This window comes from Pseudophryne corroboree, assembly GCF_028390025.1.
Source record: "Pseudophryne corroboree isolate aPseCor3 chromosome 3 unlocalized genomic scaffold, aPseCor3.hap2 SUPER_3_unloc_33, whole genome shotgun sequence".
NCBI classification, from domain to species: Eukaryota; Metazoa; Chordata; class Amphibia; order Anura; family Myobatrachidae; genus Pseudophryne; species Pseudophryne corroboree.
This window is the reverse complement of record NW_026967523.1, coordinates 595,836-619,537: the sequence shown is the minus strand read 5'-3', so window position 1 is coordinate 619,537 and position 23,702 is coordinate 595,836. Positions and strand designations below refer to the sequence as shown.

Sequence of the window (23,702 nt, the reverse complement as noted above, 5' to 3'; positions counted from 1 at the left end):
GGAATTGGAGTGGGAGGGAGTGGGAGCCCACAGGTACCAAACTGGGTAAAGAGCAGCTTTTAGGAAGGAAATAGGTAAGCCAGACCCTGTGGTTGACCCTTCTTTACCTCATGCAGGGTGGCTCTTTGGACTCTCCAGGTCCTGGGGAGTCTGTGGATTCTTCTTGCCCACTACCTGGTGGTTCTGTGGTCATCTCAGGCCACAAACCTCCCAGATGTCAGGCCTCCAGATAAACATGAAGGTGGTCCTGGGCTCTGTAGAGGAGGAGGTGGAACAAGCAAAGGAAAGTTGTGTCCCTTCTTAAGGGGCAATGGTGGACATTGTGAATGGTGAAAGGAAGGTTTTTGTGGGCAAAGAGTGAGTTATGCCATATATACCAGAAGCATGGGTCTTCAGCCTATGGCCCTCATTCCGAGTTGTTCGCTCGCTAGCTGCTTTTAGCAGCTTTGCACACGCTAAGCCGCCACCCTCTGGGAGTGTATTTTAGCTTAGCAGAATTGCGAACGCAAGATTAGCAGATTTGCGTATAGAAATTTCTTTGCAGTTTGTGAGTAGCTCGAGACTTACTCTGCCACTGCGATCAGTTCAGTCAGTTTCGTTCCTGGTTTGACATCACAAACACACCCAGTGTTCACCCAGACACTCCCCCATTTCTTCAGACACTCCCGCGTTTTTCCCAGAAACGCAAGCGTTTTTTCGCACACACACGTAAAACGTCCAGTTTCCGCCCAGAAACACCCACTTCCTGTCAATCACACTCCGATCACCAGAACGAAGAAATTTCTTCATAAAGCCGTGAGTAAAATACCAAACTTATTAGCAAATTTACTTGGCGCAGATGCACTGCGAACATTGTGCATGCGCATTAGCGACTAATCGCTCCGTTGCAAAAAAAAAATAACGAGCGAACAACTCGGAATGAGGGCCCATATGATGTGCCACCATTAATGTGGCTTCTGTCTTGTCCTACCAAGCTTGATTTATGTGCTTTGTAATTTTTTTAAGCAGGATAAAGGCTGATTTTTTTATTTCTGCAGTAGACTAGAATAAGCCCAGACAGTCCCACTTCCATTATACCACCGGAATGTGATGGTCAGTGACCACCGTGCCATCACTTACCTGTATGCTTACACGTAACAGAATGATGGAACACTTACACGGTTTCTTTACATCTTCTGGGATCCACTCCGAGATTAGACATTATGGCGTAATTACTCAGATAGGAATATAAAACAGAATAAAAATAAAAGCTATAATGCAATAATTAGATGCAGACAAAAGCTTTTATTATGAAATCATACAGGGGAGTATCCGCACCATATAGATGTAACATACAACAAACCAACGCAGATGGAACCTGGGTGACTCTAATGCACATGGTAATGTACAGGGTATATATGGATAGGATCTTGTATCTGAAAACACTCTGACACTCCTTATCAAGATGAGTGTCTGCAACAAGTTAGGTAAACTAGAAGTGAAAACACGTTCCAATGGCCGCCATATTGTCGTGCAGCAATACAGATTGTGGAAACTGGTATTAGACATTCACATTTACACAAAGCACAAGATACAAAATAAACAGCAGAAAGAAGACCTAAGCATTTGGGATGTATTATTTAGGAACTAAATATACAGACGGGTCCTCCGTTATCTTGGCTGGCTGAGGCGTTAGTCGCGATCAGGCATACGCAGCGTACCTGGGCGCAAGGAGGCACGCCTAGTCGTAGGAAGGCACACAGAGCGTTTGGCGTTACCTTTGAGTGTAATACCTAAGATCATCCACCGGATGTCGCTTTTTTAAATCACCAATGCGCAAGCGTGTGGTCTCCATTAAAATACAATACTGAACTACAGCGTAAGAACTACTTTACTGGTGCGTCTCATTACGCTACATTATGCTACAGTATGTCATAAAGTCTATAACAGTATATACAGTACAGGTGCAAATAGTACAGCATATACAGATGCAAATGAACGTGTTACAGATACAGTATGGTCTATTGATGTTAGGGATATGCGAGTGTCCAAATCCCGTAGTATTAAGTATAATGGGGAGAGATAGAAGCTCCTCCCTAAGTTTCTGGATGCCAAATCCCTGTATGTATAGTTTATACAGACGCAAATGAACGTGTTAAAACACTTGTGTATGCAGAAACAACTAATGTAGCTCATTGACTTTACAGTATGTACAGTGCACAAAATGAGTGTCCGAGTCCCCTAACGGCATAAACAAACACCAATGGGGAGGAATCGCTCTTTGCAGTACTTTTACACATGAACTTGAGAATCTTCCATGCAGTGCTGTGGGCTAGCGATGAAGGCTCCGGTCTGCCACGCTGAGTACCGGGTTCGATTCCCAAAGTGTCAATTTTTTTTGTGTTCCAGTGACATTCACTTTATTATTTTTTCTGTGTAATCCATTGTAAAACATTCAACAGAAGGGTGCACACAGGTTTCACACAAATCGGGGTAAATCTGCAGGAGTGACTCATTCACTATCTAAAATACACAGCGGTAATGAGCACGTATAGACATAACAGTAGATATAAATTAGTGTATTCTGACGCAACTAACTGTTCGAGCAACACAGTACTGTAGATCGTCGGCGTTAGAGAATCTGTGTTGTACATTATAAGCTGTTCCTGCTAATTAGTACTCTAATAGAAAAAACTGTACAGAGATACTAAGGACAGTGATTTGGCATCCAGGAACTTAGGGAGAAGCTTTTATTTCTCTCCATTATACATAGAAAGATTAAACTTGCCACTCTACGTTACAAGCTGTTCGTGCTATTTAGTACACTACTAGTGTACTAAATAGCATGAACCCCATCACAACAGTTGCCCAGATCAAGAACACTCTCCAGGAGATAGGTGTATATGTGTCAAAGTCAACAATCAAGAGAAGACTTCACAAGAGTGAATATAGAGGGTTCACCACAAGATGTAAACCATTGGTGAGCAATAAAACAGGAAGACCAGATTAGAGTTTGCAAACAACATCTAAAAAAGCCTTTACAGTTCTGGAACAACATCCTATGGACAGATGAGACAAATATCAACTTGTACCAGAGTGATGGGAAGAAAAGAGTATGGAGAAGGAAAGGAACTGCTCATGATCCAAAACATACCAGCTCATCAGTGAAGCATGGTGGTGGTAGTGTCATGGCGTGGGCATGTATGGATGCCAATGGAACTGGTTTCCTTGTATTTATTGATAATGTGACTGCTGATAAAAGCAGCAGGATGAATGCTGAAGTGTTTTGGGCAATTTTATCTGCTCATATTCAGTCAAATGCTTCGGAACTCACTGGAAGGCGCTTCACAGTGCAGATCGACAATGACCCGATGCATACTGCGAAAGCAACCAAAGCGTTTAAGGCAAATAAGTGGAATGTTATGCAATGGCCAAATCAATCACCTGACCTGAATCCGATTGAGCATGCATTTTACTTGATGAAGACAAAACGGAAGAGAAAATGCCCCAAGAACAAGCAGGATCTGAAGACATTTGCAGTAGAGGCCTGGCATAGCATCACCAGGGATGAAACCCAGCGTCTGGTGATGTCTATGCGTTCCAGACTTCAGGCTGTAACTGACAAAAGGATTTGCAACAAAATATTAAAAAGTAAAAGTTTGATTTAAGATTCTGGAAACAAAGGAAGAAACAAGAGAGCGACTATGGTGTAGTATTTTTCAATCAGTTTTGTCTAGTGATGAGCGGATTCGGTTTTACTCGGATCTCAAAACAGAATCTTATTGGCTATACAAAACACATGACATCTGTAAGCCAATAAGATGCCGTTTTGAGAACAGAGTAAAACCGAATCCGCTCATCACTAGTTTTGTCACACACAAGATTATAGCGTACGGATTACGGCTTGACACATGGCGTATCATTCCCCCATTCTTTAGTCCAGGTTACTACTGGGATCTAAATGCTGCTAGGAGACACAAAGAATTGCTATATAGCGTAGTATATTTCCGTATGTGGGATTAAATTCAGTTATCACAAAATGTATATGCGTACCAGATAAATATTTGCATATCAGTATGGATATTGTATCCAGATCTTCATCTAGGAGATGGTAATCAGATCGCCCTTGGAAAATATGTCAAAGCTCAATTCACGAAACACTGATCCGGGCTGCGACCACATTAAGTAGTAAAGTATTTTTTGTTGATCTGGACGATCGCACTGATCTGATTTACAATATTTGATTTAGGATTGTTTAGTTTGTACCATTACTTTTGGTCCCTTAAAAAGTGGGAGGCACATATAAAAACCATTTTAATTCCTAGACAGTTCACCTGATTTTGATGTATATACCCTCAAATTAAAGCGGAAAGTCTGCAGTTAAAGCACATCTTGTTTGTCTAATTTCAAATCCATTGTGGTGGTGTATAGAGCCCAAAATATGAGAATTGTGTCGATGTCCCAATATATATGGACCAGACTGTATATTGCATGACGCATAGGAGATAGGATTGACCCTTGCGGAACATTGCATGACAGTGATAATTATACTCCAGAAGATTTAAATGGTTCCGTGCTTGGGTAATGTCTAATATGTTCAACAAGAGCGGATTTATTTCTCTCACAGCATGAAAATGGCTTCTCACCTGTGTGACTTATCTGATGTTTAACAAGATTTGATTTAGATGCAAAACATTTCCCACACTCAGAACAGGAATACGGCTTCTCACCTGTGTGACTTCTCTGATGTTTAACAAGATCTGATGTAGATGCAAAACATTTCCCACACTCAGAACAGGAATACGGCTTCTCACCTGTGTGACTTCTCTTATGTGTAACAAGGGCTGATTTCTGTGTGAAACATTTCCCACACTCAGAACAGGAAAATGGCTTCTCACCTGTGTGACTTCTCTGATGTGTAACAAGATTTGATTTAGATGCAAAACATTTCCCACACTCAGAACAGGAATACGGCTTCTCACCTGTGTGACTTCTCTGATGTATAACAAGACCTGATTTCTCTACAAAACATTTCCCACACTCAGAACAGGAATACGGCTTCTCACCTGTGTGACTTGTCTGATGTGTAACAAGATTTGATTTATATGTAAAAAAATTCCCACACTCAGAACATGGAAATGGCTTCTCACCAGTGTGACTTCTCTGATGTGTAACAAGATCTGATTTCTGTGTAAAACATTTCCCACACTCAGAACAGGAATACGGCTTCTCACCTGTGTGACTTCTCTGATGTGTAACAAGATTTGATTTCTGTGTAAAACATTTCCCACACTCAGAACAGGAATACGGCTTCTCACCTGTGTGACTTCTCTGATGTGTAACAAGATTTGATTTATATGTAAAACATTTCCCACACTCAGAACATGGAAATGGCCTCTCACCTGCCTTAGCTGGCTGATGAGTAATACGGTTTGTGTTCTGTGTAAAACATTTGGCGTCTGTAGAACAGGGAAACTCTGTATCTAATCTCAGAGCTGTAATAGATGCACCAATATCAGAGTGATCAGGAGAACATTTCCCAGGATCAGGGGGATTAGTTGATAGAGCTGGATGTATAATTGGGGTAATGGGATTATCTCCTGGAGAATCCTGTCTACTGTCATTATCTGTTATGTCACAATCCAGGGATAACATTAGATGTACTTCTGAGATATTCCTGCTTGTGGGTCCATCTGCTGGAAATAAAATACAAAATATATATAAAATGAGCAGACAAGACCCAGGATGTAACAGGACACAATATATAATTCTATAACTGCCATTTTTTTTTACCTGTAATCAGTGCTTTTATGTTTATTAAAAAAACAAAAGATAGGATGCTTAGACTGGAGCTTGATCAACACTGAAGGCTCAAGTGGGATTACTAGAGGTGACACAGACGCTCATATGGGATTACTAGAGGTGACATGGAAGCTCATGGGGGATAATAAGAGGTGACATGGGCGCTTATGTGGGATTACTAGAGGTGACACAGATGCTCATGTGGGATTACTAGGTGACGTGGGCGCTCATGTGGGATTACTAGAGGTGACGTGGGTGCTCATATGGGATTACTAGAGGTGACATGGACGCTCATGTGGGATAACTAGAGGTGACACGGGTGCTCATGTGGGATTATTAGAGGTGACATGGGCGCTCATGTGGGATTACTAGAGGTGACGTGGGCGCTCATGTGGGATTACTAGGAGGTGACATGGATGCTCATTTGGGATTACTAGAGGTGACATGGACACTCATGTGGGATTACTAGAGGTGACACAAACGCTCATGTTGGATTACTAGAGGTGACACAGACGCTCATGTGGGGTTACTAGAGGTGACATGGATGCTCTTGGGGGATTATTAGAGGTGACATGGACACTCATGTGGGATTACTAGAGGTGACGTGGGCGCTCATGGGGGATTATTAGAGGTGACATGGGCGCTCATGTGGGATTACTAGAGGTGATATGGACGCTCATGTGGGATTACTAGAGGTGACACAGACGCTCAAGTGGGATTACTAGAGGTGACATGGATGCTCATGTGGGATTACTAGAGGTGACATGGACGCTCATGTGGGGTTACTAGAGGTGACATGGATGCTCTTGGGGGATTATTAGAGGTGACATGGACGCTCATGTGAGATTACTAGGAGGTGACATGGACGCTCATGGGGGATTATTAGAGGTGATATGGACGCTCATTTGGGATTACTAGAGGTGACATGGACACTCATGTGGGATAACTAGAGGTGTCACGGGCGCTCATGTGGGATTACTAGAGGTGACATGGATGCTCTTGGGGGATTATTAGAGGTGACATGGACGCTCATGTGGGATTACTAGAGGTGACATGGATGCTCTTGGGGGATTATTAGAGGTGACATGGACGCTCATGTGGGATTACTAGGAGGTGACATGGACGCTCATGGGGGATTATTAGAGGTGACACGGACGCTCATTTGGGATTACTAGAGGTGACATGGGCGCTCATGTGGGATTACTAGAGGTGACATGGACGCTCATGTGGGATTACTAGAGGTGACATGGACGCTCATGTGGGATTACTAGAGGTGACATGGACAGCTCGTCTGGGCACAGATTCAAACTGAGGTCTGGAGGAGGGACATAGAGGGAGGAGCCAGAGCACACTAGTATCCAAATTCTTTCTTAAAGTGCCCTATCTCCTGCGGAGCCCGTCTATACCCCATGGTCCTTACAGAGTCCCCAGCATCCTCTAGGATGTAAGAGAAAAGAATATTATTTTTTGTAGCAAAACTACAAGTCCCAGCAAGCCTCCCCCGCAAGCTGGTACTTGGAGAACCACAAGTACCAGCATGCAGGGGGGGCGCTGGTACCTGTAGTTCTACTGCAAAAAAAATACCCAAATAAAAACAGTACACACACACCGTGACTAACATGTACACCGTCACACAAATACTTACCTATGTTGACATGAAGCAGTCGGTCCTCTTCACCAGTAGAATCCATGGGGTACCTGTAAATAAAATTGTACTCACAACAATCCTGTGTAGATCGGTCCTCTTCAGAGTTTGTAATCCACGTACTTGGCAAAATAATAAAACGCAAAACACGATCCACGCCCTGCCTTTCCTCGACTGCCGGGACCCCCTGTGACTGCTGTCAAAGAGGGTCCCTTCAGCCAATCAGTGAGCGCCACGTCGTGGCACTCTCCTGATTGGCTGTGCGCTTCTGAGTTGTCAGGCGGCGCACTCGAGATACAATGTAGCGCATAGGCGCTCCATTGTATCCAATGGTGGGAACTTTGCGTCAGCGGTTGAGGTTACTCGTGGTCAACCGCTGACCGCAAAGTTCCCACCACTGAATATAATGGAGCGCCTATGTGCTATGCGCCGCCTGTCAGCTCAGACGCGCACAGCCAATCAGGAGAGTGCCACGACGTAGCGCTCCCTGATTGGCTGAAGGGACCCTCTTTGACAGCAGTCATGGGGGGGGTCACGCCAGTCGGGGAAAGGGGTCCCATGTGTAAACATGGAACCCCTTTCAGTGCGTGGATCGTGTTTTGCGTTTTATTATTTTGCCAAGTACGTGGATTACAAGCTCAGAAGAGGACCGATCTACACAGGATTGTTGTATAATTTTATTTACAGGTACCCCGTGGATTCTACTGGTGAAGAGGACCGACTGCTTCGTGTCAACATAGGTATGTGTGTGTCGGTGTGCATGTATGTAATAAAGTTATACTGTCACGGTGTGTGTGTACTGTTTATTTGGGTATTTTTTTGTAGTAGAACTACAGGTACAAGCGGGCCCGTTTACCCCCCCCCCCCCCCCCCACAAGCTGGTACTTGAGGTTCTCCAAGTACCAGCCTGCAGGGGAGGCTTGTTGGGACTTGTAGTATCAAATTGTAAAACTTTGCAAAAGTGTTTGAACCTGACCAAGTAGCTGCTCGGCAAAGCTGAAATGCCGAGACCACTCGGGCAGCCGCCCAAGAAGAGCCCACCTTCCTTGTGGAGTGGGCTTTTACTGATTTTGGCAGCGGCAATCCAGCCGCAGAATGAGCCTGCTGAATCGTGTTACAGATCCAGCGAGCAATAGTTTGCTTTGAAGCAGGAGCATCCAGCTCTTTGGATGCATACAGGACAAACAGCGAGTCAGTTTTCCTGACTCTAGCCGTTCTGGCTACATAAACCTTCAAAGCCCTGACCACATCTAGTAACTCGGAATCCTCCAAGTCACGAGTAGCCACAGGCACCACAATAGGTTGGTTTATATGAAAAGATGACACCACTTTTGGCAGAAATTGTGGACGGGTCCGCAATTCTGCCCTGTCCATATAGAAAACCAGATAGGGGCTTTTATATGACAAGGCCGCTAATTCTGACACACGCCTAGCTGAAGCTAAGGCTAATAGCATGACCACCATCCACGTGAGAAATTTTTACTCCACGGTTTTAAGTGGCTCAAACCAGTGTGACTTTAGGAAACTCAACACCACGTTAAGATCCCAAGGTGCCAATGGAGGCACAAAAGGGGGCTGAATATGCAGCACCCCTTTACAAACGTCTGAACTTCAGGCAGAGAAGCCAGTTCTTTTTGAAAGAAAATAGACAGGGCCGAAAACTGGACCTTAATGGAACCCAATTTTAGTCTCAAAGTCACTCCCTCCTGTAGGAAGTGAAGGAAACGGCCCAGCTGGAATTCCTCCGTGGGGGCATTCCTGGCCTCACACCAAGCAACATATTTTCACCATATACGGTGATAATGTTTAGCAGTCACGTCCTTCCTAGCCTTTATCAGCGTAGGAATGACCTCATCTGGAATGCCTTTTTCTGCTAGGATCCAGCGTTCAAACTCCATGCCGTCAAACGCAGCCGCAGTAGGTCTTGGAACAGACAGGGCCCCTGTTGCAACAAGTCCTGTCTTAGAGGCAGAGGCCATGGGTCCTCTGAGAGCATTTTTTGCAGATCTGGATACCAAGTCCTTCTTGGCCAATCCGGAACAATGAGTATTGTTCGCACTCCTTTTTTTTCTTATGATTCTCAGCACCTTGGGTATGAGAGGAAGAGGAGGGAATACATAAACCAACTGGAACACCCACGTTGTCACTAGTGCATCTACAGCTATTGCCTGAGGGTCTCTTGACCTGGCGCAATACCTTTGTAGCTTTTTGTTGAGGCGGGATGCCATCATGTCCACCTGTGGCAGTTCCCACCGACTTGCAATCTGCGTGAAGACTTCTTGATGAAGTCCCCACTCTCCCGGGTGGAGGTCGTGCCTGCTGAGGAAGTCTGCTTCCCAGTTGTCCACCCCCGGAATGAACACTGCTGACAGTGCTCTTACGTGATTCTCCGCCCAGCGAAGGATTCTGGTGGCTTCCGCCATTGCCACCCTGCGCCTTGTGCCACCTTGGCGGTTTACATGAGCCACTGCGGTGATGTTGTCCGACTAAATCAGCACCGATTGGTCGCGAAGCTGAGTCTCCGCTTGACGTAGGGCGTTGTATATGGCTCTTAGTTCCAGGATATTGATGTGAAGGCAAGTCTCCTGACTTGACCACAGACCTTGGAAATTTATTGCCTGTGTGACTGGCCCCCACCCTCGGAGGCTTGCATCCATGGTCACCAGGACACAGTCCTGAATGCCGAATCTGCGGCCCTCGAGAAGGTGAGCACTCTGCAGCCACCACAGGAGAGACACCCTGGCCCTGGGGGATAGGGTGATCAGCCGATGCATCTGTAGATGTGATCGGGACCACTTGTCCAACAGATCCCATTGAAAGGTCCTCGCATGGAACCTGCCAAAGGGAATGGCCTCATATGATGCCACCATCTTTCCCAGGACTCGCGTGCAGTGATGCACAGACACATGTTTTGGTTTTAATAGGTCTCTGACCAGTGTCATGAGCTCCTGAGCCTTCTCCATCGGGAGATAAACCCTCTTCTGGTCTGTGTCCAGAATCATGCCCAGGAAGGGAAGACGAGTCGTAGGAATCAACTGCGACTTTGGAATATTTAGAATCCAGCCGTGCTGTTGTAACACTTCCCGAGAGCGTGCTACGCTGATCAGCAACTGCTCTCTGGACCTCGCCTTTATAAGGAGATCGTCCAAGTATGGGATAATTGTGACCCCTTGCTTTCGCAGGGGCACCACCATTTCCGCCATCACCTTGGTAAATATTCTCGGTGCCATGGAGAGACCAAACGGCAACGTCTGGAATTGGTAATGACAATCATGTACCACAAATCTGAGGTACGCCTGATGGAGGTGGATAAATGGGGACATGAAGGTATGCATCCTTTATGTCCAGACACACCATAAAATCCCCCCTTCCAGGCTTGCGATGACCGCTCTGAGCGATTCCATTTTGAACTTGAACCTTTTCAGGTATATGTTCAGGGATTTTAAATTCAATATGGGTCTGACCGAACCGTCCGGTTTCGGTACCACAAACGTGGTCGAATAATAACCCATCCCTTGTTGAAGGATGGGAACCTTGACCACCACCTGCCCAAGATACAATTTGTGAATTGCAGCTAACACTATTTCCCTCTCTAAGGGGGAAGCTGGCCGGGCCCGATTTGAGGTATCGGTGAGGGGGCATCTCTTCGAAATCCAGCTTGTATCCCTGAGACACAATCTCTATTGCCCATGGATCCACCTGGGAGTAAACCCACTTGTGGCTGAAATTTCGGAGACGCACCCCCACCGGGCCTAGCTCCGTCTGTGGAGCCCCAGCGTCATGCGGTGGATTTAGTGGAAGCCGAGAGGACTTCTGTTCCTGGGAACTAGCTGTGTTGTGCAGCTTCTTTCCTCTGCCCTTGCCTCTGGCAAGAAAAGACGCACCTCGGAGTTTGTGTTTTTGTGATCGAAAGGACTGCATTTGGTAATACGGTGCTTTCTTAGGTTGTGAGGGAACATATGGCAAAAAGTTTGACTTTCCAGCAGTAGCTGTGGAGACCAGGTCTGAGACCCTCCCCAAACAACTCCTCACCCTTGTAAGGTAAAACCTCCATGTGCCTTTTTGAGTCAGCATCGCCTGTCCATTGCAGAGTCCACAGGACCCTTCTGGCAGAAATCGACATTGCATTTATTCTACAGCCCAGAAGGCTAATGTCTCTTTGAGCATCTCTCATATATAGGATAGCGTCTTTTATATGCCTCAGGGTCATTAATATAGTATCCTTGTCCAAGGTATCATGTTCCTCAGATAAGGTATCCGTCCATGCTGCTACAGCACTACACACACAGGCCGACGCAATTGCCGGTCTTAGTAAGGTACCTGAATGTGTATAAATGGACTTCAGGGTACCCTCTTGTTTTCTATCTGCAGCATCTTTTAGGGTGGCCGTATCCTGTGACGGCAGGGCTACCCTCTAGGAAAAGCGTGTTAGAGCTTTGTCCACCCTAAGGGAGGATTCCCAGCGTAACCTGTCCGTTGTCGGGAAAGGATACGCCGTAAGCATCCGTTTGGAAATCTGCAGTTTTTTTATCTGGAGATTCCCAAGCCTTTTCACATAACTCTTTTAGCTCATGTAAAGGGGGAAAGGTCACCACCTGTTTTTTTTCCCCATACATATGAACCCTCTTGTCAGGGACTGGGGTTTCCTCTGTGATGTGCAACACATCCTTCATTGCTATAATCATATAACGGATGGCTTTAGCCAATTTAGGCTGTAACTTTGCATCATCGCAATAGACACTGGAGTCAGAATCCATGTCGGTATCTGTGTCAACAATTTTGGATAGTGGGCGCTTCTGAGACCCTGACGGCCTCTGCAACATAGGATCAGGCATGGGCTGAGACCCCGACTGTCCTAAGGTTTCAGCTTTATCCAACCTTTTATGAAAGGAATTAACATCATTTAAAACATTCCACATATCCATCCAATCGGGTGTCGGCACCGTCGGCGGCAACCCCACATTCATTTGCTCCCGCTCTGCTTCCACATAGCCTTCCTCGTCAAACATGTCGACACAAGCGTACCGACACCACATACACACGGGATGCTCTTTTTGAAGACAGTTCCCCCACAAGGCCCTTTGGAGAGACAGAGAGAGAGTATGCCAGCACACACCCCAGCGCTATATGTCCCAGGAATCACACAGTAACTTAGTGTTAACCCAGTAGTTGCTGTATAATATGTTTGTGCGCCTAATTTATGTGCCCCCTCTCTCTTTTTACCCTCTTCTACCGTGAATCTGCAGGGGAGAGCCTGGGGAGCTTCCTCTCAGTGGAGCTGTGGAGAGAAAATGGCGCTGGTGAGTGCTGAGGAAGAAGCCCCGCCCCCTCAGCGGCGGGCTTCTGTCCCGCGTTTCTGTACACAATTATGGCGGGGGCTCATGCATATATACAGTGCCCAACTGTATATATGCCCAACTTTTGCCAAGAGGTCCTAATTGCTGCCCAGGGCGCCCCCCCCTGTGCCCTGCACCCTACAATGACCGGAGTATGTGGGTGTAGTGTGGGAGCTGCAGTGCTGTGCGCTACCTCAGTTTGAAGACTGGAGTCTTCTGCTGCCGATTTTGAAGTCTTCTTGCTTCTTTCACCCGGCTTCTGTCTTCCGGCTCTGCGAAGGGGACGTCGGTGCGGCTCCGGGATCGGACGACAAAGGGTGAGATCCTGTGTACGATCCCTCTGGAGCTAATGGTGTCCAGTAGCCTAAGAAGCAAGACCTATCTGCAGAGAGTAGGGCTGCTTCTCTCCCCTCAGTCCCACGATGCAGAGTCTGTTGCCAGCAGATCTCCCTGAAAATAAAAAAAAACCTAACAAAATACTTTCTTATAGCAAGCTCAGGAGAACTCACTAAACAGCACCCAGCTCCTCTGGGCACAGATTCAAACTGAGGTCTGGAGGAGGGACATAGAGGGAGGAGCCAGAGCACACTAGTATCCAAATTCTTTCTTAAAGTGCCCTGTCTCCTGCGGAGCCTGTCTATTCCCCATGGTCCTTACGGAGTCCCCAGCATCCACTAGGACGTTAGAGAAATACGGGGGACCTACGTCTTTTGTCCCCCATATTTTTGGCACCAGGACTGGACGCAGAGCCCGATGCTGGTTGTTAAAATACGGGGAATCCCCTGTCACCCCCCCCCCCCGTATTTTTACAACCAGGACCGGCTCAAAGAGCCCGGGGCTGGTTATGCTTAGGAGGGGGGACCCCACGCATTTTCTTTCAGGATTTTTAACCCATTCCCCCAGAAAAACATGCTCTGATCTCTCCTTATTATTTTAGTCAGTAAAAAAAAATATATATATAAAAAATTATATTAAATAATACTTGTGGCTCCTATATAGACAAACCAAGTAGATAATCCCTTCTAATATAAATAGATATGCTACTACCAATAAAAAAAACACCAAAAAAACATGTTTTAATTTTTTTTTATTAGATCACGCCAGCAAAATGAGGCGGACTGAAACTGACGAAATGACTGTCGAAAAGCAGTTGTCGAATCGACATTCTTCAATTGAATATACTTTTGTCGAAAAGCTGCATTTTAACCATTGCAGACATGTCGAATTTGACAAATGTCGAATTGCAAAAAGTCGAATCTGAAACGGCCGTTTTTTTTTGTCGAAAAGTACTGTATTGCAATGTTGAATCAGTTTTTTTTGTCGAAAATGCCCCGTTTTTCGGCATTTGCGGCAATTCGACCGCAATTGCATATGGCCCTATATCTATCTCACTGGGGCTCTGCACTCACTATAATAACTAACAATAATAAACAGTGGAGATTTAGTTCACCTATTGACCAATGCATTTAAGCCTGCAGCCCCCGACAAGGGACCCCACTATACTGCAGGCTCTGCTCTATTGCTCAAAATAATTACCATAAAAATAGCTATCACATTAGTGTTACACTTTAGGTATGCTGCTACCTGGTGTAAAGCTCACAGCAACTTACCTTATATAGGTGAGACCGTTACCTACACACCTAATGTAAAGCACCCAGGAGAACAGCGGACACAATCTATAATTAACTTAAATCAGAGTGCATGAGAGAAGGTGACCACAAAAAGATTAATGAAAAACTAATCTAATAAACAAAAAGAATATATATATATATATATATATATATATATATATACACACATATATACATACATACATACACACACACATATATATATATATATATTTATTCTCCTATGTAACCTGCAGATCTGCACACACCAGGAGATAGACATTTATGTATGTAGTAAGGCTACCGGGAGACCTTAAATTGAGCAATATTGGATCTGGCCATTACATTCTCTAAAGTCATAACCTCAGAACTGCACAGAGCAGGAACTATTATTCACAAGTAATTAGGAATTTGTTCATCAGGAACAAATCCACAATTACCGTTTAAAGTTTACACAATTATTTGAAGTCTACACAATTGATATTTGAAGATAACAAGACTTACGGTCGACTTACCAGGGTTAACTCTTTTTCTTTGAGAAAACAGGTACTACCACCTATACGCGCTATCCAATACAATACATAAATGATGCAGTGAATGATGTACAAACAATGTAATATCAATGATGGATATCCCAAATGATGTGAAAATATATATAGAAGGACATCTTTTTCTTTGAGGTCCACAGGATCCACAGTCCTTGTATTGGGGTGTAGGTGGTAGGAGTTGACTGGGCACCACACAGTTAAGCTTTTAGCTCCCATGATGCACCGGACCTCCTCCTCATATACCCCACCTCCAGCCTAGGGAAGCTAGTTTTGTTAACAAGCCAAAAGGCAGGAGCCGGATTTCAGGAGAAAAGGAAGACTTGAACATACAAGACACACTATCAAGCAGAGTAGAAAAAATCAAAGGGGGGAAGAAATTGGATTTTAATTACCTGCCGGTAAATCCTTTTCTCGTAGTCCGTAGAGGATACTTGGGTCCACATTAGTTCCATAGGGAATAGACAGGTCCACTAGGAGCATGGGCACTTTAAGAAATTAATAATGTGGGCTGGCTTCTCCCTCTATGCTCAGTCTACCAGACTCAGTCTAGAAACTGTGCCCGAGGAGACGGACATACTTCAAGAGAAGGATTTAACTGAACAGTAGTGAGATTCGAACCAGCACACACAACCAAGAGGAAAGCCATGCTAACCAAACTTGAAAAGGAACAGCAATGGCTGAACCAACTATAATACTTAACCAAGTAACAGTGCAGAAAAACGAAGCACCGGGCGGGTGCCCAGCATCCTCTACGCACTACGAGAAAAGGATTTACCGGTAGGTAATTAAAATCCTATTTTCTCTTACATCCTAGAGGATACTGGGGTCCATTTAGTACCATGGGGATGCACCAAAGCTCCCAAAACGGGTGGGAGAGTGCGGAGGTTCCTGCAGAACTGATTGATCAAACTGAAGGTCCTCAGCGGCCAAAGTATCGAACTTGTAGAACTTAGAGTTCGACCCTGACCAAGTAGCCGCTCGCAAAGCTGTAAAGTCGAGACACCCCGGGCAGCTGCCCAGGAAGAAACCACCAACCGAGTAGAGTGGGCCTGAACCGATTTTGGAACCGGCATGCCTGCCGTAGAATAAGCATGCTGGATAGTAAGCCTGATCCAGCGAGCAATAGACTGCTTTGAAGCCGGGCACCCAATTTTATTGGGATCATAGAAAACAAACAGTGAGTCAGATTTCTGTGACAAGCCGTCCGCTTCACATACATTTTCAAAAACCTCACAACATCTAAGGACTTTGAAGAAGCAGAGGTGTCGGTAATCACCGGAACCACAATAGGTTGGTTGATATGAAATGCAGACACCGCCTTAGGAAGAAACTGCTGACGCGTTCTGAGCTCTGCGTGATCCTCATGAAAAATCAAGTAGGGGCCCTTGTGAGACAATGCACCCCAGTTCCGACACGCGCCTGGCTGAAGCCAGGGCCAACAGTGTAACTGTCTGCCACATAAGAAACTTTACGTCCACTGCCTGTAAATGCTCAAACCAATCCGATTGGAAGAACTGCAACACCACGTTGAGATCCCAAGGTGCCATAGGAGGCCCAAAGGGCAGTTGGATGTGCAGAACACCCTTCAAAAAAATATGAACCTCAGGAAGAGACGCCAATTGCTTCTGGAAGAAAATGGACAAGGCCGAAATCTGGACTTTCAAGGAGCCCAAACGGAGGCCCACATCCACTCCTGCCTGCAGAAAAAGGAGAAACTGTCCCAGCTTAAATTCCGTCGCAGGAATTTTCCTGTTCTCACACTAAGACTTATTTCTTCCAAATACGGTGGTAATGTTTAGACATTACCCCCTTTCTGGCTTGGATCAAGGTTAGAATAACCTTATCCGGAATCCCTTTCTGGGCTAGAATTTGACGCTCAACCTCCATGCCGTCAAACTTAGCCGCGGTAAGTCTTGATAGACTAACGGCCCCTGTTGCAGAAGATCCTCTCAAAGAGGAGGAGGCCACAGGTCCTCCAGGAGCAACTCCAGTAGATCCGCGTATCAGGCCCTTCTTGGCCAGTCCAGAGCAATAAGAATTGCTTGAACCTTTTCCCTTTTTATTTTTTTTGAGAATCCTTGGGATTAACGGAAGTGGTGGAAACACGTAGACCATCTGGTAGACCCATGGAGTCACCAGAGAGTCTGCCGCCACTGATTGCGGGTCTCTCGACCTGGAACAATATCACAAGCTTCTTGTTGAGACGAGAGGCCCTCATGTCGATTTGGGGAAGTCCCCACCGACGTGCCAGGGACCCGAACACCTGCGGGTGAAGGCCCCACTCTCCTGGATGGAGGTCGTGTCTGCAGAGGGAGTTTGCTTCCCAGTTGTCCACTACCGGAATGAAGATTGCCAACAACGCCACCACGTCTTTATGCCCAGAGGAGAATCCTTTTTACCTCCGACATTGCAGCTCTGTTTTTCGTTCCGCCTTGTCGGTTTATGTATGCTACTGCCGTCACATTGTCCGACTGAACTTGTATGGCCTGATCTTGAAGAATATGGGATGGGAGGCGTTGTATACGCCCCGAGTTCCAGAATGTTGATCGGAAGTATAGATTCTTGACTTGACCATTTTCCTTGGAACTGTTCCCCTTGGGTGACTGCTCCCCAACAACTGAGGCTTGCGTCTGTGGGTAGCAGAATCCAATTTTTAATCCCGAACCTTCGGCTAGGTGAGAAGTCGGAAGCCACTGCAGAAGAGAAATCCTGGCTCTTGGCGACAGACGTATCCTCTGGTGCATGTGGAGATGCGATCTGGACCATTTGTCCAACAGATCCAGCTGGAAGGGCCTTGCGTGAAACATTTCATATTGCAGAGATCAGTAAGAGGCCACCATCTTCCCCAAGAGGCGAATGCACAGGTGCACCGAAATCCGGGTAGGTCTTAGAATGTCTTGTACCCTCGACTGGATCACCAATGCCTTTTGCATTGGGAGGAATACCCTCCGCGCCTCCGTATCCAGTATCATTCCCAGGAACGGAAGCCTCCGTTCACTCCCCGCAAGCGGAGGAGCAACATCAACTCTGCCATCACCTTGGTGAATACCCGTGGTGAGTCCAAATGGCAGGGCCTGGAACTGGTAGAGGCAGTCCTGTAACACAAACCTGAGATAAGCCTGATGAGGCTGCCAAATCGGGACATGGAGTTATGTATCCTTGATGTCCAGAGACATCAGGAATTCCCCATCCTCCAGACCTGAGATCACCGCTCTCAGAGATTCCATCTTGAATTTGAACACCTTTAATTATGGGTTCAGAGACTTTAGGATTAAAATGGGTCATACCGAACCGTCCGGTTTTGGCACTACAAACAGTTTGGAATCATAACACTTGTTTTGTAGGTGAGGTGGAACTGGCACAATGACCTGAGTCTGTACCAGGTTTTTTTTTTTTTTTATCAATAATTTTTATTCAGATTTTTTTTTTGTTATGCAAAACAGGGGTACAGAAAGAAAAGGAGAGGGGGGGGAAGGGGGAGTAGTAAATACATAAGAGAGACATTTTGTATACTTATACATACATTTCAAAATCGATCAAACATGTGTATCAGAAGGAGTACAATGGACATAATGTAGTGAGGGGTACATAATAAAGGAAAAATAAAATAAAAAATGAATGAGTCCACAATAACTCCAAGAACTGCAACCAAGAGCACCGAGCGGCCCCATGCCTAGGAAGGGGAGGCGTCTCCAACTAGGGGAAGGGTGTGAGGGTGAATGTCCGGGGAGGACGATCGCCGTACTAAGTTGGCTCCCTCACCCTCCGTGGTAAAGAGCATCCAAGGCTTCCAACGCACTAGAGGGGACTTGGCAGAGAGGGAGCAAGGCATATACTCAGTCTCCATCAAGAATTGCCTCTGAATTTTATGTATGACTTTCATTAGGGGGGGGGGGGTACGGATTGTTTCCAGTTCTGGGTTAAGGCCGCTCGGGCTGCAAGGCAAATATGACCCAAACCATATTGTAAATTAGCACCTACGGTGCGCGGGTAGACATTTAGTAAAGCGATGAGTGGGGTGGGGGTCAGGGTGAGTCCCAGTACTTTATTATTCAACCCAAACACCTCGACCCAGTACGACTTAATAGAGGGGCAGGTCCAAAAAATATGAAAAAGATGGCCCACCTCACCGCTGAGACGCCAGCAAAACTTTGAGCATGCAGGCCAAATCGTGTGCAACCTATCGGGTGTGAGATATAACCTATGCAGTAACTTGACGTGCATCTCGGAATGGTTTAGGCATTTGGACATAGTGAAGGATGACAGAAAAATGTGTTGCCATTGGGGTTCGGTAAGGGTACAGCCAATATCAACCTCCCACCTGATTTAGGCTCTAGTTTTAAGAACGGGAACTAATGCTAGTAGTGTCTTGTACCAGAAGGAGATCTCACCTGCAGAGTCATCCTTAAGAAGACGACCCACGACTTGAGACATAGTAGGGTGCAATGGGGAGGGGGTAAGGTGTAGGCTGTTCCACCAATGTTGTATTTGATAGTATCTGAGCCTCTCAGATTCAGGTAAAGCAAAGCGTTCTTGGATGGTAGAGTAGGAGCTGAGCACGGGCCCGTTGAGCAGAACTCCTAGTAGACTGATCCCCCTAGAACACCAACCTGTCAAAATTAAGATTAGGGATTAGGGCGGTTACTGTACGTAGGGAAATTCGAGGCAAGGTATGAAGGGGAGAATATGAGTCGATGGTCAGTTTATCCCAGACCTGTAAAGTGGCTCGGGTTGAGGGGAGAAGGCGTAGATCCGAGGGTCGCATAGATTTAGGTAGCCAAAAAAGATCCCTAAAGGGGAACCTAAGGCAGGTTAGTCCCTCCAAACACGTCCACTCCGAATGGACATCACTAGTGAGAGCTTTAATCTGAGCCAAAAGGCAAGCTTCTTGGTATAGAGGGAGGTTTGGCATGTCGAGGCCGCCTACTCTCCTAGGTAATGACATCCTGGCACGGGACAATTTAGGTGGTCGCAAAGACCAGACATAATTGGTGAGGATAGTAGTAACCTTATCTAAATATTTCTTGGGGAAGACAAAGGGGATTGTGCGAAACAGAAACATTAATTTGGGAAGCAACAACATTTTAAAGGCGGCCAGGAGTCCCAGCCATGATATCTCATAGTTGAGCCACAATTTGGTGGACAATTGTAGCGCAGTCAGTAAAGGGGGGAGGTTATCATTAAATACAGAAGAGGAGGATGGGGGGATATGGATACCCAAATACTTTATCAAGGTTGTTTGCCAATTGTAGGGGTATTTAGTACACAGAGGGGCCATGGAATGAGCGAGATTGATAGGCAGAGCGTCAGTTTTAGTTGTGTTTAATTTGTAGTAGGACGCTGCAGAGTACCTATCTATAATATTGTGTAAATGAGGGAGTGAGGTGCAGGGGTCGGTTACAAATAAAAGAACATCATCTGCAAATAAGCATAGTTTATGGGGGACGGTGCCTAGATGGAATCCTGGGAACTGTGAGTCCGCCCGAATCTTAGCAGCCAAGGGTTCAATCGCCAGGACAATAATGAGAGGGGAGAGGGGGCAGCCCTGATGCGTGCCATTGTAGATTGGGAAGGAGGAAGACAGGAAACCATTACTAAAGGCCCGGGCCGAGGGCGAGCATAGATGACAGGATACGGTCGCGGAAGCCAAATTTCAATAATACTTCCTGTATGTAGGTCCAGTTTATGCGGTCGAAAGCCTTCTCTGCATCTGAGGATAACAGGAGGAGGCCCTGATCACGGGCTATGGAGTCTACGAGGTTAAATACCCTACGGGTATTATCAGACGCTTGTCGACCGGGGATGAATCCAACTTGATCAGGGTGTATCAAGGAGGGAAGGAGGGCGTTCAGTTGGTGAACTATTAATTTAGCATATATTTTAATGTCTCCGTTTAACAGCGCAATGGTAGTTTTGGCAAGAAGTCAAGTCCTTACCTGGTTTGGGGATCGTGACAATACGAGCCTCCAGCACCTCCGTTGGGAGAGTGCCCTGAGAAGTGATTTCATTATAAACTGTTACCAGGGAGGGAGCCAGGAGGTCCTGGAGTGAAGCATAAAAATCATTTATAAAGCCGTCTGGGCCTGGGGCCTTATCTTTAGGGAGGGATTTAATCGCCCTTAACGTGTCCGTGGTCAACCAGGGAGCATTCAGTACTTCTAATTGGTCATCGGTAATGGAAGGAAGTTTCAAGTCAGTGAGGAAGGAGTTGATAGAGGGAAGAGTGGGCTGCGGGGTAGAAGGGTCAGTCGAGAGATTATAAAGTTGGGAATAAAAGTCAGCAAACTGATTTGATATCTCCGAAGGGTTAGATATTTTGGCGCCTGTTGGGGATATAATAAGCTTAATTCTATTCCTAGCTTGTTGCACTCTAAGCTTACGAGCAAGCAGTTTTCCCGGTCTATTCCCCGCCAGGTAAAATTTCTGACGCATCCTGTTTAATGAGGCCTGGGTACGCACCATAAGCAACGTCTGAAGCTGGAACCTGTCACAACCCGGTCCAGTTTGCCCTGCCGATGGGTCACTTACCCCTCCTGCCGCATGCAGATTCGCTCCATCACAAAGTACCCGTGCCCGCTGTCACTTACAAGACATACAGGCTTCAGTATTTCCCGGCCTGGTAGGCCACAAGCTACATCAAAGCCTGACCTAGAGTACTGCTGTGTCAAGTCCCACTCACCTGACCATGGTTCAGCCAATCGTTAGCCAGTATGATCTCACTGCACCATCTGATTCTGCTCAGCCTATCCCAATTAGCCAAGGGGTATATGTTCCGGTTACTGGCTCTCAGTCTTCGCTAGTTCATTGTCTAGCTCAGCTCTAGCTGAGTGAAGTTAACTGTGTTTCCCTGCAGGTGCAGTTTCTTTCCTAAGTGCTGCACAGTATTGTTATCCAGCTCTACACCTGTGCAGGCCTTTCCTTTGGCTGCACAGGTAATCTCATCAAGCTCCTGACTGCTGGTGCCAGCCAGCACCTGAGATTTCAGCCTGTTTCAGTTCCCTGGATCCACTCCGGTTATTCACAAACTACCATCCTGTTCCGTGTTCAGTTTGCATCCAGTCCAAGTCATCTCAAGAGTGCTTCCTGATCCAGTTCTACAGTGACCATCCAGCCGGTTACCTCACTGCTAAGGTCAGCCACTCCACCATACTGGACTGCAGCTACAAGTAAGGAGAGTGTTGTACATCATTATGGTTTCATCCCAGTGTTAGCCTGGTTACTACTATCACACTCTCTCATACATCATCCATTCACCAACCCCAAAACCCTTGGTGGTCTAGTGGTCACGATCCCGCATTTTCTTGCCGAGACCCGGGTTCGATTCCCGGCCAGGGGATGGTATTTGCCAGCTTACTTATACACCTCCAAGTACTTGCACAGACATTTCCTGACTCCGGATTTACAAACAAATACCAGTCTGACAGTATGAACTAGCCTCATGGATCCGGCTGAAGGAATTTGTCTGTCACCGGACCTCCTGAATAATATTGCAGGTTGTCTGGAGGGTCTGGAGGTAACAAATCACCAGCTGGCACGATGCATACGAGGAATCTCTACCCGCCAAGATCAATTTCTGACTACTGCTACAGGACCAGGAGTTCTTACCCATCCTGTACAATATGCTGCTTCTGTGCCCAGACTTCACCTTCCTACACCTGATAAGTTTGATGGAAACCCCAAGCTATGCCGGGGTTTTTTTAACCAATGTGACGTACATTTCACTCTACAACCTGCCAACTTTCCTTCGGATAAAATCAAAGTTGCATATATTGTCTCCCTGCTATCCGGTCCAGCCCTGGAGTGGGTATCACCTTTGTGGGAGAGATCTGACCCATTGCTGTTTGCCTATACTGACTTTATTGCCACTTTCCGTAAGATATTTGACGAGCCCGGAAGATCTACGTCAGCATCTAAAGACATCTTACGTCTGCGCCAGGGCACTAAAACCATGGGTCAGTATGTGGTACAGTTCCAGACAATAGCATCGGAATTACAGTGGAACGAAGAAGCCCTCATAGCTACATTCTGGCATGGGCTATCAGAAGAAATCAAAGATGTCTTGGCAACTCGTGACCATCCTTCCAAGTTGGCAGATCTCATTTCCCTGTGCACCAAAGTGGACTTACGACTCCGAGAACGTTCCTGTGAGAAAAGTACATTAAAGGTTCCATCAGTATCTTTTCCTGAGAAAATCACTGCTGTTGAGAAATCCATGCAACATGGCAGATCCCGCCTCCCTCCAGAGGAGCGTCAGAGGCGACGACAAACAAATCTGTGTTTGTACTGTGGTGAAGCTGGACATTTGATCTCCTCTTGTACCAGACGACCGGGAAAACGGTCGCTCCAGATTCCTCAGGAAGGAAAGAGATTAGGAGTATTACATCCCTCTCCCAAACAGTCAGACTCCGTGATTTCAGTGACTCTTGTTGTGGCTAACAAACGTAACTTTCTGTCTGTTCTCCTGGACTCTGGTGCTGCTGGAAATTTCATAACGCAAAGTTATGTTGCCAAGCATCACATACCCACTGTGACACTGGCTCATCCAGTGTCACTGTCAGCGGTGGATGGCAGTTTAATCCCACATGGATCCATCACCCAGTGTACTTCAGTAGTTAAACTCCAGGTGGGGGCATTACATTCTGAAGAAATATCTTTTCTGGTCATCCCTAAAGCCACTCATTCCATTGTACTTGGTTTTCCCTGGCTTCAGAAACATAATCCCCTAATTGAGTGGTCTACCATGCACATTTTGTCTTGGGGTAAGAACTGTTCCAGTGTCTGT

General features: G+C 46.1%; 1 protein-coding gene across 1 annotated transcript in view; it reads right to left on the bottom strand.

Annotated features, from left to right (window-relative positions):
- Positions 1-1,264: 1,264 nt before the first annotated feature.
- LOC134984061 (zinc finger protein 585A-like) overlaps positions 1,265-23,702 on the bottom strand; it is a 176,099-nt gene continuing 153,661 nt past the window's right edge. Inside the window, exon 8 of the mRNA XM_063949702.1 lies at positions 1,265-5,381. Coding sequence (XP_063805772.1) covers positions 4,525-5,381 — 857 coding nt within the window. The 3' untranslated portion in view covers positions 1,265-4,524. The remainder of the gene's footprint in view (positions 5,382-23,702) is intronic.